This window comes from Lampetra fluviatilis, chromosome 36, assembly GCF_964198595.1.
Source record: "Lampetra fluviatilis chromosome 36, kcLamFluv1.1, whole genome shotgun sequence".
Classification (NCBI taxonomy): Eukaryota; Metazoa; Chordata; class Hyperoartia; order Petromyzontiformes; family Petromyzontidae; genus Lampetra; species Lampetra fluviatilis.
In genome coordinates this window covers 1,449,637-1,467,387 of record NC_136310.1, presented here as the reverse complement: position 1 = coordinate 1,467,387, position 17,751 = coordinate 1,449,637, and the positions used below count along the sequence as shown (strand labels likewise).

The 17,751-nt window shown below is 52.2% G+C and overlaps 1 protein-coding gene across 4 annotated transcripts in view; it reads left to right on the top strand.

The window, feature by feature from the left end:
- ACOT7 (acyl-CoA thioesterase 7) overlaps positions 1 to 17,751 on the top strand; it is an 89,444-nt gene that overhangs the window by 47,307 nt on the left and 24,386 nt on the right. For all 4 annotated transcript variants that reach the window (XM_078873178.1, XM_078873177.1, XM_078873176.1 and 1 more), the window contains 2 exons: positions 1,576 to 1,665; positions 16,560 to 16,676. In XM_078873178.1, coding sequence (XP_078729304.1) covers positions 1,576 to 1,665; positions 16,560 to 16,676 — 207 coding nt within the window. The remainder of the gene's footprint in view (positions 1 to 1,575; positions 1,666 to 16,559; positions 16,677 to 17,751) is intronic.

Here is a 17,751-nt window from a genome sequence, read left to right as displayed (position 1 = left end):
TGGGGGGTGGGGGGCGAAGGGGTGGGGGGGGGGGAGAACGAGGCGCTCGCCGCGTGGCCTTGCAACGGTGCGACGGAGGGACGTGGCGATCGTCGCTCACGACGGAGGAGGGGAGGCTGCCCGGGTTGAGGCTCGGCGGCCCCTGCGGTGCCGATTGTTCTCGGTTGGCACCTCGGCCGCCCGCGGCTTCGCTTGCGCCGCTTTTTGTGGAGCGGATGGGGGGAGCGGAGGCCGCGGGGGGCCGTGCCCGGACGGCTGTCTCCCCGCGCGCCGGTTCGCCTCCGATTAGCACGCTTGGCTACGTACGGTGCGAAAGAAGTTCAGCGCACAGCATACGTGCAGCGCCGAGACAAATGACACAACCCACACCTCCCTGCACGTGCGCCCCCATCGCCAAAGCTAAGCGGAGGCTGATCCTGGCTCTGCCTCGTATCGAAGGTCGGAATACCGGGTGTTGTAGGGCTTGGGGCAGAGGTAGCCAGAGAAGAGCAGTGCAAGAACACGTTGCAGGGCTGCCCCTTTATCTGTTCGTAAATAAATAAATATATCCACACACGTGTTCAGCGTTGACTGTTGTGGGGTGAGCGGCGGTGCAGCAAATTGCGGCGACCCAAAACGGCGCGCGGTAGAAACGTGACCTCGAAATTCGGAGCCGAATTTCATCCTTGGCGGTTGGCACGCCCGCTGCGCCCCACGCGCGGACGATGCGTGAATCTCACGGTAACGCTCACCGCAGGTGATGACAGTGATTCGAGCAAAACGTAACGTCTCGCTGCCGCCCCCCGATTCCGACGATGCTGCGACTTGCCCGCAAGGCATCGGCGACGATTAATTGATGAAAAATAAACTATTCTTGGTCACGTTTTGGTGAAAGTAGTGGCTACTACTGGCTGCTACAGGGTTAACGTAAAACCCACTCGATGCCAAAAGAAAATAGCCTCCATTCGCTCCATATGTGATTAGTTGCTTGTATTAAGCTTAAGAAGCTACATCAATCGGCGCATCGTTTCACGTGTACATGCACAGCCCTGCTTGTCACTCCACTGCTGGCTGAGGGCCTCCCAACCCACGTCGTTCTGGCCACAGGCGTTATTTGACCATACTTCACCGCGCTGATCCGTGTGCGTTGGTGAAGATGGGGGAGAGGGGTGCACGGAAGTACAGTGCAACAAAGTATTTTTTCTGCACCGCCCGCAAAGTAGCCCCACACGTGATACGAGTCACAAAAGCTAAAGATGCAGTCCTGCCATTGCTGGTGGAAGGGTTTCCTCCAGGGAGGGCTCTCAGAGAGGAGGCTAATGTTGGTCTTCTCTTTCACACGTGCCAGACACCAACCGATCGTCTCACTGTGGTGTGCCCATTTACGCTGCTGGGTGGACAGAGGCGGCTGGGACGTTTCAGAAACTTTTCCCATTCTTTTAACTGCCATGCTGGGAGATCGACCCACGAGCTGTGGACTGCAAGTCCAGTGTGCCAGCAAGCCCCAATGCACATCATCGTGTGTTCATTTTGAGCGAGGTTTGTGTACATTTTAATTGGCGGTGTCTCTGTGTGTACCCGCGTTGTTGTCTTTAGCGGAGACGCACACCGTGGGCTACAGCCAGTCCAGCCTGATCCATCTCGTGGGGCCTTCGGACTGTGCCATTCACGGCTACGTGCAGGGGGGTGAGTGTCTCGTCCGCGCGCACGCACGCACACGCACGCACACGCACGTGCCCATTATCCGCTCGGGGCCACGCGCCGTGACGCGAAGCTAATCGCTCAGCGTCTTCGTGTTGTCCTGGGGTAAAATAGAGGAGCTTTCCCCGTGCGTTCACGGGGTGTACGGCACGATGTCCGACTTTTTGCTCCAATGTGCCGGAGCTTCTTCGGCAACTGAACCAAGCAGCTCACCTTCTACCTTGGGCATAATGGGGTGGATGAGTGGGTGGGTTAGAGCTCGGTGCACCCCCCCAGGACCACAGCGTTTCTGATGCTACTCGCCACTGATGTTAGCTGTGACTGGCAGTCAAACTTACGTCATCAGGTTCATAGAGCAAGGCACCAATCACTGTCCCACCACCCCCAACACTGTGTGAGGAATGAATCATTTCCACCAATGACGCAATGCTTGTGTTGAGAGGGAGACACGTGGCCTTTTTGACCCACCACTTAAAATCTCTGACCTGACCAAGTAGTGTCTTCCTCGAGTTAATTCTCAGAAGATACAAATTGCGTTGGCTTGACATCCCCGTAAATGCCGTGCCTTTTGTCCACGAGCACACGGCGTTCAGAAGTCATCAGCATTACGTAGCATCAGGTAATATACCTCTGGGGAAGTGGACGCACGCATGGGGTGGATGCACACGTGGAGTGGATGCACGCAGCAGACGCGCGCATGCCGTGCCACCTTCAACTGGAACAACCCCTCCCTGTACTCGTAACGAGGTCGCTCATCATCACGACAATTTCATTTGTTAGGCTTGTCGGTTGGTGGAGGGATTCGTGACACAAATTTGATCATTATGCAGCGGCCTCACTCGAAAAAATCTATATTATGAATCGTAAATCACAAATGTTGACCGTCATTACAGGAATAATTTGTCCGCTCACAGTCCGGGTTTAAATATTTTGTTAGGAATAAAAATCCATTCGGCTCGTGAAGGACACTGCAGAGTATATTGTGTTGTTTTCTTTATTCAATTAGAATTTAATCTCGTTGCTGGCCTTTGGCGAGACCTTTAGGAGTCCTCTCCCAAAGGCCTCAACGATAAAACACGTCTCGCCTCGCATGATCGTATTTACGAAAACTATTTCCGGGAACACTTTTGTTTTGTGAACATGTTTTATTTACCGGCCCATGCTTGTTGAGTCGAGACGCATTGCGAATATCAACTGCACGTTGGCCCAGAAACCTACAAGCGTATCACCTGCAAGCTAAGCAGATTTTAGCCTGGATAGTGCTCGGACCTGCGATCGTAATGGACAATGCCTTGTTTCACGCTCGGCGGCTGAGTGGGTGGTGCCACGTAAGGTCCAGCAAAACACGTTGCTGTACTGGACTTCTATGCTCCCACGTCTATTCTCGCCAGCCTTCCCCATCCCGCACAGACCAGCGTGGTGAAACATTGTCAAACAGCAACCCTCATTGATGTATGTAAGTTGAACTTCTTTCGCACCATACGTAGCCAACCGTGCTAATCGGAGGTGCGGATTATGACCAACACGGCATGGGGTATCCCTCGTGTAGCAGCGGACTGACAAAGGCCTGTGCACGCACGTGTCGAGTTGCACGTGTCACGTTGCACGTGCCCACACTCGATCGTTCTTCATCCAGGTGTGAATATCCCCGCGTTGGTATTTCTTTCTGAGCGCCGGTGTGCAATGGTGATGACGATAATGGTGATCGCTTATTTGCTCAGCGAACTCGTCAAGTGTGGACAATATAATTGTGCGTTGGCCTTGTGGATTATGGGCATTAAATAATAAAGAGACTGGGAAGGAGCTGTTTAACTAGCCCAAGCGACCTACGGGCCCTCCGGAGCAGCTTCTGTTTGAAGCAGCTTTTGTTTCAGCGACAAACTCCAGAACGATTTCGACTTCCGTGAGTCCCATCGGCAGGGTGCGGCCTGTTCAGCAAATGCAGCCGGGTTGCCTGATGTTTTTCGGTGAAAGCTGTGCCCAAAACTTTGTGGGCGCCATTGAGCACAGTTCAGAAAATGTTGTTCTAAACGGTAGTTTAATTCTCTGCTCAATCGTGAGCAAGGACATGACCCACCAACCCCTTGGGAGCAAGGCCAGCTGTGCCCAAATTCGAAGTCGTGTGCTTGTATGAGACGTTGCCTCTTTGATCGTCCCCTCCACCGGTGAGATGTTTGGATGGCTTGCTTTTATCATAGAAAATGGTCTTCGTCGTCGGCAAAATAAAATACATTTTTGGGTCCTACATAATGCAGAGCTTTCGAGGACCAATCATGATGTAGAGCGGTGTTCGTCGGGAGTGGGAAAACCGTGGCTTCTTAGAGTTTTGGCTTCTCCCCGAGTGACTCTGAGCATCAAATTTCAGCCTGGAGGCCCGCGACAGAGGGAGGCTTTCGCCGGGCGTACAAAATACGAGGGAGAGACATCATCAGCGAAACTCTGCTGCTCCAGACGCAGTTATCTAGCTTGACCACCTGATTGTAAGATCGTAGTCGTTGTCTCTGCATCTACATCAGCCGTACGAAAGTAGAAGAAGCTGAGCGACACGCTTTGAGACCCCGAAGGCGAACCGGGAAGGCCCAGGCCAGGGGTCAACTCGGGAAGAATCGCCGTGAGACGATCCTTCGCTGGGCTCCGAGCTCCATGCAAAACACCGACAAATTAAACGGTAAGCTAGATTTATTTTACCAGGTAAGGCCCACTGAGCGATATAGCTCGTTATCATAAGTGACCAACGAAGTGGCTTATCATATGGAAATTTATAGCAGCCAAATACTCTAAAACGCATGTTCATTCTAAATGTTGAGGGAAAAACCGGAGGACCCGGAGAAAACTACACGTGACCACCAGGAGAACGTGCAAACTCCAAATATACAGGGCATCATCAGGGCCGGGATTGAACCCACGACCTCCTGTATACCAGGCGAGGTGGTTAACATCTCGCCACCGTGACTCCAATTAATTGGGGCTTCTGTAAAATCCGACGCCGCCCGTCGTCGCAGGGTCAGGGCGAGCGCCGTTGTCCGCGTCCTTCTCGCTCGTCGCAAATCATCAGTGCCGCCATCACAGCGAGGTCAATATTGACCTCCTCCAAAAGTAAATACCGGCTTGATTGAAGCGTGAGCCCGAACTCTCGATTGAGCCTTGAGCCCGTTCACAAACAATCAGGAACTCGGATGTGGCCATGCGGTGGGGGTGTGAGGGGTGGGAGGGGGAAGTTCTCTGGGGGCAAACTCATTCTTTGCGGCGTGAGCGAGCACCCCTCCACTTGTTGACCGGAATTTGGTCGAGATGTCGTGTACACAAGCGGGTGAATAATCGGTTCCAAGGCCAGGCCAAGCGTGGAGGAACACAAATTTGGAAGATTTCGGTCAAATAATTCATTGGGCTGAGGGTGGGGAAATAAGGCCGGACAAATATCTGTTGTTGTTTGTCAATTTCAAATATATTTCGTCGTGAAAGCTCGACGTTGCGTTCCGATGTCGAATTTGTCTTTTGAGCGTGCCTGTCAACGCGAGAGGCTTGGGGTAGATTGCAGCCGCTCGCAGCAACGCCGGCGGTGAGAGACGGAGGAGGTGAACCTGTCGCCAGCGACTCATAAACATCGCTTCAATAGCGCTTCGTCCTCGTGCCTGCATATCTTAGCCGACCAGCCGGTTCCTTCGACACGTTCGCCCATTTGCCGTTCGTCCATCAGTCCGTTAATTCATAGGCGCTCTGATTTTAATTGCCTTGGTTACGCCGTGCTAGCCGCTGTCCCAGCAGCACTCGCGGGCGCTGGCTTGAGCGCGGCGCTCGCGCAAGCTGCTGATAACAACCCGTAGCGGCGGCGGCATTGTTCCGCGCAGGGCCAGATAGTATGCACCGTGCTGCTGAGAGCGAGACAGGAGGGAGGACTATGTGGGTTTGGAGAATGTACGCGACTAAGAGCCGTCGTGTTGACCGTGAAGCGAAGTGAGCGAATGGGCTTGTGGCAGGGTGTGTCCCGAGAAGGGGGACAATGGCTGTGGTCGAGGCTAGCCATGGAGTGGGAGCCAAAGGACGGAACGTATCCTGTGGAGAACTTGCGTCGTGCGGAGATAGTATTGTTGAGATTGTATTGTTTCGGAAAGGTTGCTAGTTCTGGTCCAAATTGAAGGTTAACTTATCCCACCACCGCCATCACCATTACCAGTATCGATGTCGCCATGATTCCAGGGTTGATAAAAACATTTTTTCGCATAATTCTGGTCATGAGACCTGACCTAGGAACCCAGAGTTGCGTAGCGATGGTTACTATTTTATGTTTTACTAAGTTGTCTAAATAATGTGTCTCCTCTTCACTGCCTGCCTGTCTCTCTGTCTTGTTCTGCCTCGATTGTTCCATTATCTTAGCAGTAACAATTATTTATATAACATGCATAAATTGACAAAGAAAAAAAATATTGCTCGCACAATTTAACCCTCGTATCGTAAGCGTAAGGACTGAGAATTTTCGAGCAGTTGTTTGGTGAATAGTCCCTGAGTCAGAGCAGAAAATGGTGCCGATTGATTTATACGGCAAATAAGAGGAAGACCTAACAGAGAATGGCTTGCCGGCCACATAAGAGGTTGGTGTCAGAAAGATGTGGCCACTACTTGAGCATATTGGCACAAGGCAGAGGAAACAAACAAGGACATGTTTCAGTGGACATCTACGGGCTATCTGCCCATGAATCGTGGTGGTGGTGGTAATGAAATCAGAGTGAAATGTCTAACCCCACTCATTTGAAATGCATATCACAGACTTCACTGCTTTTGGCTTCATGAAGGAATTGGAACCGCCAATGTTGTGCCAACTCTCAAGTGGTACCGAGGAGTGAAATCTGTGGTTCATGGACCATGGGCTAGCGTGTATGATTAGCGAGCAGTAGTAAAAGTGAAACGTTGCAAACGTATTGCAGGGCAGAAGCGTGCGCGCCCAAACAACTGCTGTGAAATCAGACGAGTGGCCTGCGCGATTGTAAATATCATCGGAGGCGTTACGACACGGTCGAAATATCAAAGAAAAAGAAACGACAACTGTAGAAGAGCTCTCGAGGCAGCGAAGGCAAATTATTTATGAAACAAGCCAAGTGTAAAATTGCGCGGAGGCTCACAAAAGCACAAGACAAACATAAAAAACGAGATTTAAATGTTTTATAAAGGACCTTATGGAAACGCAATGAGTTTGGACCGTACAATTTCTGGCTCACCTTCGGGGGGGGGGGGGTATCAACAATGTCCTGGTAAACAATGGCATTGTTGCATCAACGCTGTGTTTGCAATTCTTCGCCTGCTATGCTTGCGCTTTCGAAAGTATCAACCCGGCACTCTTTGCTTTTCAAAATGTCAGGAATTAGAATCCAATGTTGTTGGGATCTTTTTTTTTTGATAGCCTTTCCCAGAAATGTAGACTTATCCATATAGCTCGAGTGGCTTTTATTTGTTGTTATGATTATTATTGTGTATCTATTGTTGTCGTCTTATACCTGCTTTATGTAATCTCACTTAATCTGACACCCTATGTTAGAGGAGTGAGAAAATACAGAACTTGATCTTTTCGGTTTTGCACTTCAAAGGAAACGGGAAAGCTGCTGTGTGTTTTGCACATGTGCTAGTGCACATGCGTGGGTGTGGCTAGAGTCGTTGGGGGAGCGGTGGTGTCGTGGTTAGCCAACAGCGAGCATTCGTGGCAAATATCTGAACCAATCTTGGGTTTCCGCTAGGTCGACTTAGCCAGTTGGGTAACGATCAACACTGGGGAAACAACGGCGGCCAATGGTGGGGCGCTCAACTTCCCGTCGATTCGTTTGCCATGCCATCCTTTTCGGTGCTCGCTAACAGTGTTTGCCCCCAACGGCCTATTAAAAAGGCTTCACGAGAGACGTGTGTGTATGGAGCGGTAGTGTAGCGGTTAGCGCGCTGCGCTATGAACACCATCGACCCGAATTTGATTCCCGCTCACGGCCAACACCAGTGACAATTATTTGAACCGGTCCTGGGCCTCCCCTAGCTCGACTCAGCCTCAAATGAGTACCGGGTGTGGTGTGTAAACATCGCCACTTAGGAGACAAAGGCGGTCGGGCATGGTGCTGGCCACCCACCCCCTCGTGTGCCGTACCAGCCTTCATAATTGCTCGTTAAGAGCACTTACCCCAACAGTCTGTTCAGGCTATAGGGGGATACGGGGATGTGTGTCTTTGTGGGTGTAGTGCTGGCCACCCACCCCCATGGTTGCTGTGCCGGCCTTCATAGGTGCTTGCTAACACCACTTGCCCCAACAGACTATGAAAGGCTATATGGGGATATTTGTCTTCATATATTTATGGTGTCACATGGCATGTTTGTACAACTCTTAACCCGCCCATGAGATTGTTTTGTTAGGATACAATGGTGCAAGTCCTTTTGTATTGCATCTCTGTGGAGGTAATAATTAAATCGGGGACCCTTTTCCCCTGCCACCAGTCTTAGTGATCCTTGACATGACTAACCCCATTAGAGCAAGACCCAGCACATGCATTATTTGGCATCAAAGGATTACAAAGTCATGAATAATGAATCTCATGTACCCCCTTTATCAGAAGAACCCGTTAAGAGACTTTAGCGTGCGTTTTAAAAATCGGATCAGCTAAATCTTCACCGAATCAAATATATGGTCTATCTTGTACATCACACAAGGCGGAGCAGTGACCAGTTTCGGGCATAATTCTTGTTTTAATGCCTTCCCCAAAGACAGTATTTTTGGCAGGGCTAGGCCGAGTCAAAAGTATCCAGATGTGCCGCCGCTCTTTCTCTAATTCAACCACCATATGCCAAGGTGGCGGAGATGTTATCTCCCTCGCCTAGTATGCAGGAGGTCGTGGGTTCGATCCCGACCCTGACGCCTGCTGTATATTTGGATTTTGCACGTTCTCCCCGTGGTCAAATGCATTTTTCACCGGGTCCTTCGTTTTTTCCCCTCCACATTTAGAAACGTGCGTTTAGAGTGTTCGACTACTATAAATGTCGACATGGATAAGCCGCTTCATTGCGCTATCATCTGTGGCCAGGCCACTTCTACAAAATAGCTTTATAGCTCAGTGGGCCTCCTGACCTTGTAAAATAAAAGACAAAACATTTTAAATAGTTAAGATCATTTGAATAAGCCAACGCTCACCATGCATAGATACATAGTGACATGCACAGTGGGTTTGAAAACGTAAAAAGGTAGATAAAGGTGTCGCCCTGCAATTTCCTGCCTACGCCTCTGCTGGCAGAAGAGCCTCTGCTATGGAGAGCACCTCGCTCAAGACAATTTTTGGCCTCCTCTTTCACGCTGGCCCAGATAGTACACCCACACTGTGCCCCACTACACGCGACCGGCTCGCTGGCCGTGGTGAACCCATCCATCTGTGTGCCTTAGGGTGGACAGAGCCGCCGGATCGTAAATACGCTCCACGCAGTGTTGGAGATCGATTCATCGTGAATATCAACGGTAGTCGGTGGAGAATGTGGAATGTCCGCTGCTAGATCAACACCGTTCTCTTGTTGGTTGAACAAAAAATCACCGCTTGGGACTTTTTGCTTTTGACAGTTATGGTGATCCACGATCGAGGTTTTTTTTGTGTTAGATCTCTTAAATATATGAATGTGTCGTTAAACCCCGCCACCACCCGACTCAGCCAACTAGTAAGGGTTGTCACGTAAACAGAACGTGCCAATTCGTCACTAGTACAGCACACACCGGTGTGTTGGAGAGCCAAGCCACAACGTTTACAATCTGAGTAAGACGTTTCGCCAATAAATACAACCAGCTTCATCAGGCGACAGCCAGATTTGTGGAGAAGTCCACCTGTTTCGTTCCTTATATAGAGGCGTAGATGTGTTGACCACGCTTCTGCGCTCTTGCGCAAAGTGGGGGGGGGATTACTGAGTCAACGTACATTATGCATGCGCATTATGCGAGCCCTATGATCTTGTCCTTCCTGTGTCGGATGGCGGCGGGTTTTAACGACACATTTATATATTTACGCGATCCAACCCAAAAAAACCTCTATTATGGATGATATTGGTCGCGAAAGCCATTCGTGTTAAACAGTTATGGTGATACTTAATGTATCACAGCAGTGTGATGCGTGCCTACTCTTTAGATATGAAACAGATTGGTTGTGCTTTGGGCCTCTCTCGTTTTATGTGAAGCAATGCAATCTTCATTAAAGCGCAGCACTGTCGATCACGTAATCATTTACGAGGGTGCTCATTGCCGAGATGCCAGCTAATGTGAAACAGACACGCGTCTGAGAAGCAGAGCTGACAAATGCAATACGATTATGATTTCAGCTCATCTATCAATAAGGAACCACCGGCACTGCTAACTTAATAATAACCTTTCGTTTTATGCGTGTAAAAAATACATAGCATGCCCGTCGTTCGTGCACAATCGCTGGGGGAAGCGCAGAACGAGCTGGAAGGCAGCAGCCAGGCTTTGATGAGCCGGCGCTACCGACAAATACCCGTTCCACCGACGGCCGTGCGCCTGGGTGTCTTACATGGGCAAACAAAGACAAAGACCCCCGCCTCCCCCGTATAGCCTGAACAGACCGTTGGGGCAAGTGCTGTTAGCGAGCACCTATGAAGGCCGGAAAGGCACAGGAAGGGGTGGGTGGCCAGCACCACGCCCGGTCGCCTTTGTCTCCCCAGTGACGATGCTTACAACGCACCGCACCGGGTAACATTTGAGGCTGAGTCGACCTAGTTGAAGGCCCAGGACCAGTTCAGATAATCGTCACCGGTGTTGGTGGCCGTGAGAGAGGGTATCGAACTCAGGTCCGCCGGGTTCGTAGCGCAGCACGCTAAACTGCTCTGCAAAGACAAAGACAAAGATCCCCCGTATAGCCTTAACAGACTGTAAGGAAAGTGCTGTTAGCGAGCACCTATGAAGGCCGGAACGGTACACGAGGGGGTGGGTGGCCAGCACCACGCCCGACCGTCTTTGTCTCCCTAGTAGCGATGTTTACACACCGCACCAGGTACTCATTTGAGGCTGAGTCGACCTAGGGGAGGCCCGGGACCAGTTCAGATAATCGTCACTGGTGTTGGCCGTGAGCGGGAATTGAACCCGTGTCGCCGGGTTCGTAGCGCAGCACGCAAAACTGCTCTGCACGCACACACGCACGTACGCACGCACACACGCACGTACGCACGCACACACGCACGTACGCACACACGCACGTACGCACGCGCACGTATGCACGCACGTGCGAAGCACCCATTTCTGGCGGCCATAGCGGCGCTCTTTATCGCCCCTTCCCTCCTGGCATTTCCACTGCGACCCTATTCTGTCACATTGCATTTTAAGGGGTTGCGTTTTTTTTGCTTTGCTGCGATTTAAGAGGGGGCGGGTGTGGGGGGGGAAATAAATAAACAATTGTTGTTTCTCCGTGCCCTGTTTGCTTTATGAGCCCATGCTGTTTGTAGCCGTTTCCTACGGCGAAATTTCGGGCTGTGCCATGAAGCACGGGAGGGAGCTCCGTCTCCGTTTATATATATAGCGCTTAACTCTCGCCTGGCTTCACAGTCCGGACTCTGATGCATACGGTTGCAACCGGGGCTTAATTTCCTCATGGAATATTTTTCATTTGCCGTCTAATTATCAAATTTAGAGACGGTGACGCCGGCGACGCAATGGCCTGCCGTTGCCGGCGATGTCAGGGGGGATCTCTAGCGTCCGCTGTGAAGCATGTGTAGCGTCCAATATCGTCGTGCAATATCATCGTGTAGTAACGTCGTGCAATATCATCGTGTAGTAACGTCGCGGTTATGACGCACCGCCCAAGTATATTAATCGGGGCGGAGGGGGGGTGCGGCCGCCGGATTGTAACCGTTGAAGCCTGCGTGGCGACAAGCGTGGAGCGGCGCCACCGCTGTGCCCCGTCAACCGGCCTGCGGTCACGCCGTGCTCGCCTGGCCCAGTCCCACATGCAGGTGTGGCCGTGGGCTCGTTCCGCTTGGCATTTCCCTGAAGCGTTCGCACGCTGCCACAGGGTGGCCGGTGAAGGCCCCGTCACTTCGGTCGCGAGAGGCAACAACCGCCATGTACAGGCGCCAGAGCGCATGCCCGCTGGGGGGGGGGTGCAGCGTGGAGATCTCGAGGCGGTCAGGGGCGGCAGCACGGCAAAAGTAGGTTTGTGAATCCACCTGTGCCCACTTGGGAGGGTTGCGTGTGTCTGGTTAGTTGGGTTTCATGCCAACTCCCAAACATCCCAATCCTGGACTGGCCTTGGAAAATACATAGATACACATTTCTCGCGTTAAATAATTGCATCATTAGTGTTTGCCTGCAACCAAATTGTACAAAACTCTATAACCATGCACGTGTAGCTATCCATTGCCCGCTCTTCCTTGCTACAGACATAAATATTGGCTCTCGTTAAATGGAGAATGTAAAATAAATAGTTTCACTTCAAAATGGGATGTCTATTTCTGCTTTGTAGCATCGCTATAATTTCACATCTCCTGACTGTGGCAAGTCCTTCAAAGGCACATCCCCTAAGATAGCGAAGCGATACCCATCGGCCGAAGCAAGCAGACACAAGATGCTCATAACAGTCTGAGGGACAGCAAGCAGCTATTCTCCGTGGGTCAATCGATGATGTAACACATCCGTACAGCAAGCCAGGCGTTCGCAAACACGTCACCAGCGATAGCCAGATCCTGATGTCGCATCTCTGAGTAGCAACATCTACCAAGATGCTCCAATCCCTCGGAGGACATCTCTCAAGGTGGCTGCAGAGACAGCGAGCGATGATCCTTGGCACCGGCTGCTGTTCCCCCCGCAGCCTGCGGAGTTGCGCACCGACCTCGGTATCGTTCGGCACATCTGGAAGTGGGGGGGGGGGGTGTTGGGGGAGGGGAGCATGTGGAGGGGAGGGGCATCACTCCGGTCCTTGTTTAACCGACGAAGAGTCCTCTGTGGACTAATTAATTGTGGCCACGGCACATCCGTCGAAGTAATTGGGGGTGTCTCATTATCATTCCGTGCGGTCCACGTGGCTCGTGCCAGCGGAAAGGTTGCCCGTGATGAATGCTGGGGGTGTTTGACCTGGCAGGGTTGCGCGCGGTGCATTGTGAGTGTTCGTCAGCTTCGTGTGAGTGTTCGTCAGCTTCGTGTGAGTGTTCGTCAGCTTCGTGTGAGTGTTCGTCAGCTTCGTGCGAGTGTTCGTCAGGTTCGTGCGAGTGTTCGTCAGCTTCGTGCGAGTGTTCGTCAGCTTCGTGTGAGTGTTCGTCAGCTTCGTGCGAGTGTTCGTCAGCTTCGTGTGAGTGTTCGTGTGAGTGTTCGTCAGCTTCGTGCGAATGTTCGTCAGCTTCGTGCGAGTGTTCGTCAGCTTCGTGTGAGTGTTCGTCAGCTTCGTGTGAGTGTTCGTGTGAGTGTTCGTCAGCTTCGTGCGAGTGTTCGTCAGCTTCGTGCGAGTGTTCGTCAGCTTCGTGTGAGTGTTCGTCAGCTTCGTGCGAGTGTTCGTCAGCTTCGTGTGAGTGTTCGTCAGCTTCGTGTGAGTGTTCGTGTGAGTGTTCGTCAGCTTCGTGCGAGTGTTCGCCAGCTTCGTGCGAGTGTTCGTCAGCTTCGTGTGAGTGTTCGTGTGAGTGTTCGTCAGGTTCGTGTGAGTGTTCGTCAGCTTCGTGCGAGTGTTCGTCAGGTTCGTGTGAGTGTTCGTCAGGTTCGTGTGAGTGTTCGTCAGCTTCGTGCGAGTGTTCGTCAGGTTCGTGTGAGTGTTCGTCAGGTTCGTGCGAGTGTTCGTCAGGTTCGTGCGAGTGTTCGTCAGCTTCGTGTGAGTGTTCGTCAGGGTCGTGTGAGTGTTTGTCAGCTTCGTGTGAGTGTTTGTCAGCTTCGTGTGAGTGTTCGTCAGCTTCGTGTGAGTGTTCGTCAGCTTCGTGGAAGGGAATGGGGGGGGGGGTCAGGCTTCGTGCTGCTGATGTCTATCAGGGCCCCGGTTCAGATGCTGTGGGAGGTTATTGCCGTGATGCTTGAGGCTTTGCGGTGCAAACAAACAGTGTTGATACGCCTGGATGATTGTTAAATATATAGGTGTTAGCAACCAAACTATTCTTTTCAATCCTTTGTTGATTAAATAATTTTAATTGGTTGTGGCTTTTTTCAATTGAATTTCCACTATTTTAATTAACTGCTGCTATTTCTAAACGTGAAGTGCTAGACGTCTACAGAGTGCAAGTAACTTAATTTTCAATGTTTCTAAAAACAAACTCGCTGTGGTCAACACTGCGGTGGAGTGGACAGTGTAGAACCCAACGGTCGCTCGGCCAGCCCTGGTGACGGCCCTCTGCTAGCGGTTTGTTCCCAAGGTCGCTCCGCTCGTGTCCCCGATAGCACGACCGTGGGAGCCTCGTGATGGAGCGGCGATGAGCGAGGGCGATCGGACGTGAGCGGCCCACGTACTTCGGGGAGGGGCAGGGAGAGGCGGGGGAGGGAGGGCAGAAGGCGGGAGGCCACCGCCGAAGATCGCGTGTGTAGCGTCGCGCACAGCCGAGCGGTGTCACGTGCGCCACCAGGTGACGTCCGATCGGCAGGGTTGAGGCTGCTTCGGACTTGGACGAGCATCTGTCCTGGGTATGCCGGGTGTTGTAGGCTGACGCTGTGAGGTTTGGGTGGTCCTTTTTGTTACTTATCTACCCAGTTGCTGAACACAGGTCTGCGGTGATGCGTGAGCGGCACCTGGCTGAACACGGGGGCTCGGTGCCGCCGTGGGCGACTGAGCCCACCGCTCGCTCGCGTTCTGTTCCCGAGTGATTATCGACGCTCGACCGCAGGGCGAGGCAAGCCGGAACGTCCGGCTGGAGATGGGTCACAGTCCTCAACAGGCCCAGACGGGCGGTTTTGAATAGGGTCCTCTATGCTGGAGTGAATCCGAATCAAAATATTTATTTCTGTTGGAGGAATCCAATGAGCTATAAAGATTTTTTTTTACGGGTCTCCAGTAGGGGCGGCTAAGAACGTTACAACAACAAACACATTACAATAACACGACAGCAGTGCAAAGTACAGGAAAGGCAAACAAAGAGAGACCAGCGAGGGATGTTAGAGCCCTTGCTCGCACACAGACACAACGAAACACAAGCGAGCAGTGGGAACGTCTTGATCCCCGTGCCAATTCGATGGACGGTCGCAGAGCGATTTGTGATGGATGCCATGGTGATAATGGTCAAAGGCAAGCTTTTCATGGCCACCGTGTGATTGATGACCTGTGCGTGCGTGCGTGCGCCTGCGTGCGTGCGTGTGTGCGCCTGCGTGTGCGGCCGTGCACGCTTCTGTACCGCTGTACTTGCGCGCGCGTGTGCGTATGTGTGCAGGGCATGTGTAATTATTAATTAACGGTGGTTAGCACTCTGAAACGAACCCGACGAACCGAGTTCGTTTCCTGCTCGCAGCCAACATTGGTCACGATTATCTGAATTGGTTCTGGGCCTCCCCTAGGTATACTCAGCCTTAATTGAGTACCTGGTACTGTGTGTAAACATCATCTTTGGGGACACAAAGGCTCCCTGGTGTGGTGCTGGCCACTGAGCCCTTTGTGTCCCGTGGCGCAGTGGTTAGCACGTTGCACCATGGAAGCCGGCGACCCAATTTTGATTCCCAGCCACGACTAATGTCAGTTGCACGTGATAGCTGAACCTGTCCTGTGCTTCCCCTGGGAGACAATTCTGTGTTAGCAATGGGGAGAGAAAGACGGCCGGAGGTGGTGTTTGCCAGACCACCTCCCCTTTGGGTGCCATTTCAAATTCCGTAGGTGCTCGCTTGACAGCACTTGCCCCAACAGTCTGCTTGGGCTATACCAGCGGGCCTTTGTCTTTTTTATGTGTGCATACGAGTGAACGCGTGAATGTGTGGCCCCGCATTGGGTTCATTCCAGTGGGTGCCTTCCGTCATCCTCCACCCACTCGCGTCACTCATGCCACCTTCAATTGGCACCGGCTGTCACCTCCGAGTCCCACGCTTCACAGTGAATATAAACCCCTTAATACCTGTGGATTTCAGGTAATGTGGATTTTTTTAATACCACTTAAATTTTGTCTCGGATATGAAATGCATGAAGATAAAGCCCTGAGGCACCGTGAGCGTGAGGATTATCTGAACCGGTCCTGGGCCTCCCCTTGGTCGGCTCGGCCTCAAATGAGTACCTGGTGCGGTGCGTCAAACATCAGCACTGGGGAGACAACGGTGGTTTGGTCTGGAGTTGGCCACCCACATCTCGTGTGCCTTGCCGGCCTTCATACGTGCTCTCGAACATAACTTGCCCCAAAAAGTCTCTTAAGGCTGCACGGGAGTTTTTTTTGTCTTTGTGTCTGACTGTTCATTGTTTACACCGCTAAAAGTAGCGTGCGCTTTCCCACTGAATTTGGCACAGCTGCTGATTGCGAGAGAGCCATCGCAGCACTGCGATTGTTCACACTTTTCCTGTAATCTGCGCCATTTGGTGCCAGGTAGATGCTGGCTTAAACGTCTGGCCGCCACGCGGCACGGCGCTCCGTGCGTTGTCCTGGGCGTGACGTTAAACTGCATCCGGTGATGGTGTCACCAGAAACCACTTCAGCCACCACGACCCCCAACCCTAAATTCGCCGGGGCTTCTCAGAACGCTTTATTTCCCATCTCATCCCAACCGTGTGAAAGGGGCACCCCCAGTGGCAGCTGGCTCTGTGTGGTCACTCAGAAACTGCCTCACGACCAGGTATTGTCTGCCAGTAGGGGGGGCGGGGGCGATGACTCCAATCTCCCACTGTCAGCATTGTGTCTCTTTCTGATGTCTCCACCATCTCCGATATGTCTCATGATATCCGTTATGTCTCCCTTACGTACCCCCTGCCCCCATCGTCGTGGCCGTGACGCAGGCGTGACGATGAAGCTCATGGACGAGGTGGCCGGCATCGTAGCGGCGCGTCACTGCCAGACCAACATCGTCACGGCGTCCGTGGACGCCATCAACTTCCACCGCAAGCTGCGACTCGGTGAGACCCGGCACGGCGTCGCACCGGCTTCCCCTGCCTCTCGCTCTGCTGTTGGGATGCACAATTAACAAAAACTGCATTTATACATCGGTGTCCTCAGTGTTATCTGAGAACTGAGCCGACCGTCATTGCGTGCGGCTGTCTGCTGAGCACAACGTGCCAGCCCCCGACTTCCTTTGGCTTCCTCGCGCGATTACAGTCGTGACGCTTTCCCGTTGCCTCTGTGTTCCTCCCTCCCAAAGCAATATCCTTGCTCTCCCTCCCCCAGCCTCTTGCGTAGAGGATAGAAAGAAAATCCTCCCCAGACTTGACCGTGTAATTAAATGGCCCCCACCTGAAGACGGCAATACCCATGGAGAAAATACGTTTAACCTCCCCCTTCCCGGCGGCAAGCCGCTTATGCGATCGATGCGATGAACGGCAGTGCTAAATTCAAACTCGCTTCCGTGAAGGCCGAACGGCCAGACGGGAAGAAATATTTTCCAATTTCTTCCACGGTGAAAGTCCGTTGTCTGGGCAGGTTTATGAGTCCCTGTATCCTGATTTATGAGAAGCTCAGCTGCCTTCTTTTAGTTTGTTATGCAACAAAATGTAGACTGCAGAGCAGAATGAGATGGATTTTTTTTTGTGAGCGTCCATGGGGGGAGAGGTGGTAACGTTGCGGTTTGCACGCTGTGGCGTGTGTTATATTCGCACTCTACCGTGGGCCTCGCCGGGGTCGACTCGGCCATAAATTATTATCACTTAGTGTGGTGTGTGAATAAAAGGACTCGAAAAACAAAGGTGGCCGGGTGGGGTTCAAGCCGTGTCGGCCTTGCTGGCTAAGAGAACTTGCCCCAACAAGTCCACTCGACGAACGGGGAATATTTGTGTCTTCGCCTAATAGGTGCTCACGACCAGCCCTTGCCCACCTATTTGCCTCACCGTTTGATTGTTTGTGAGCAGCATCGTCATTTGGGATGCGAATCTTAGGGTTAGGCCTCGCCTGGGTCGAACTCAACATGAAATCAGCACCTGGTGCCAGCACCTGGTACGTAACTCCCGATGGCAACACCCACCACCACCTCGCGGCCCG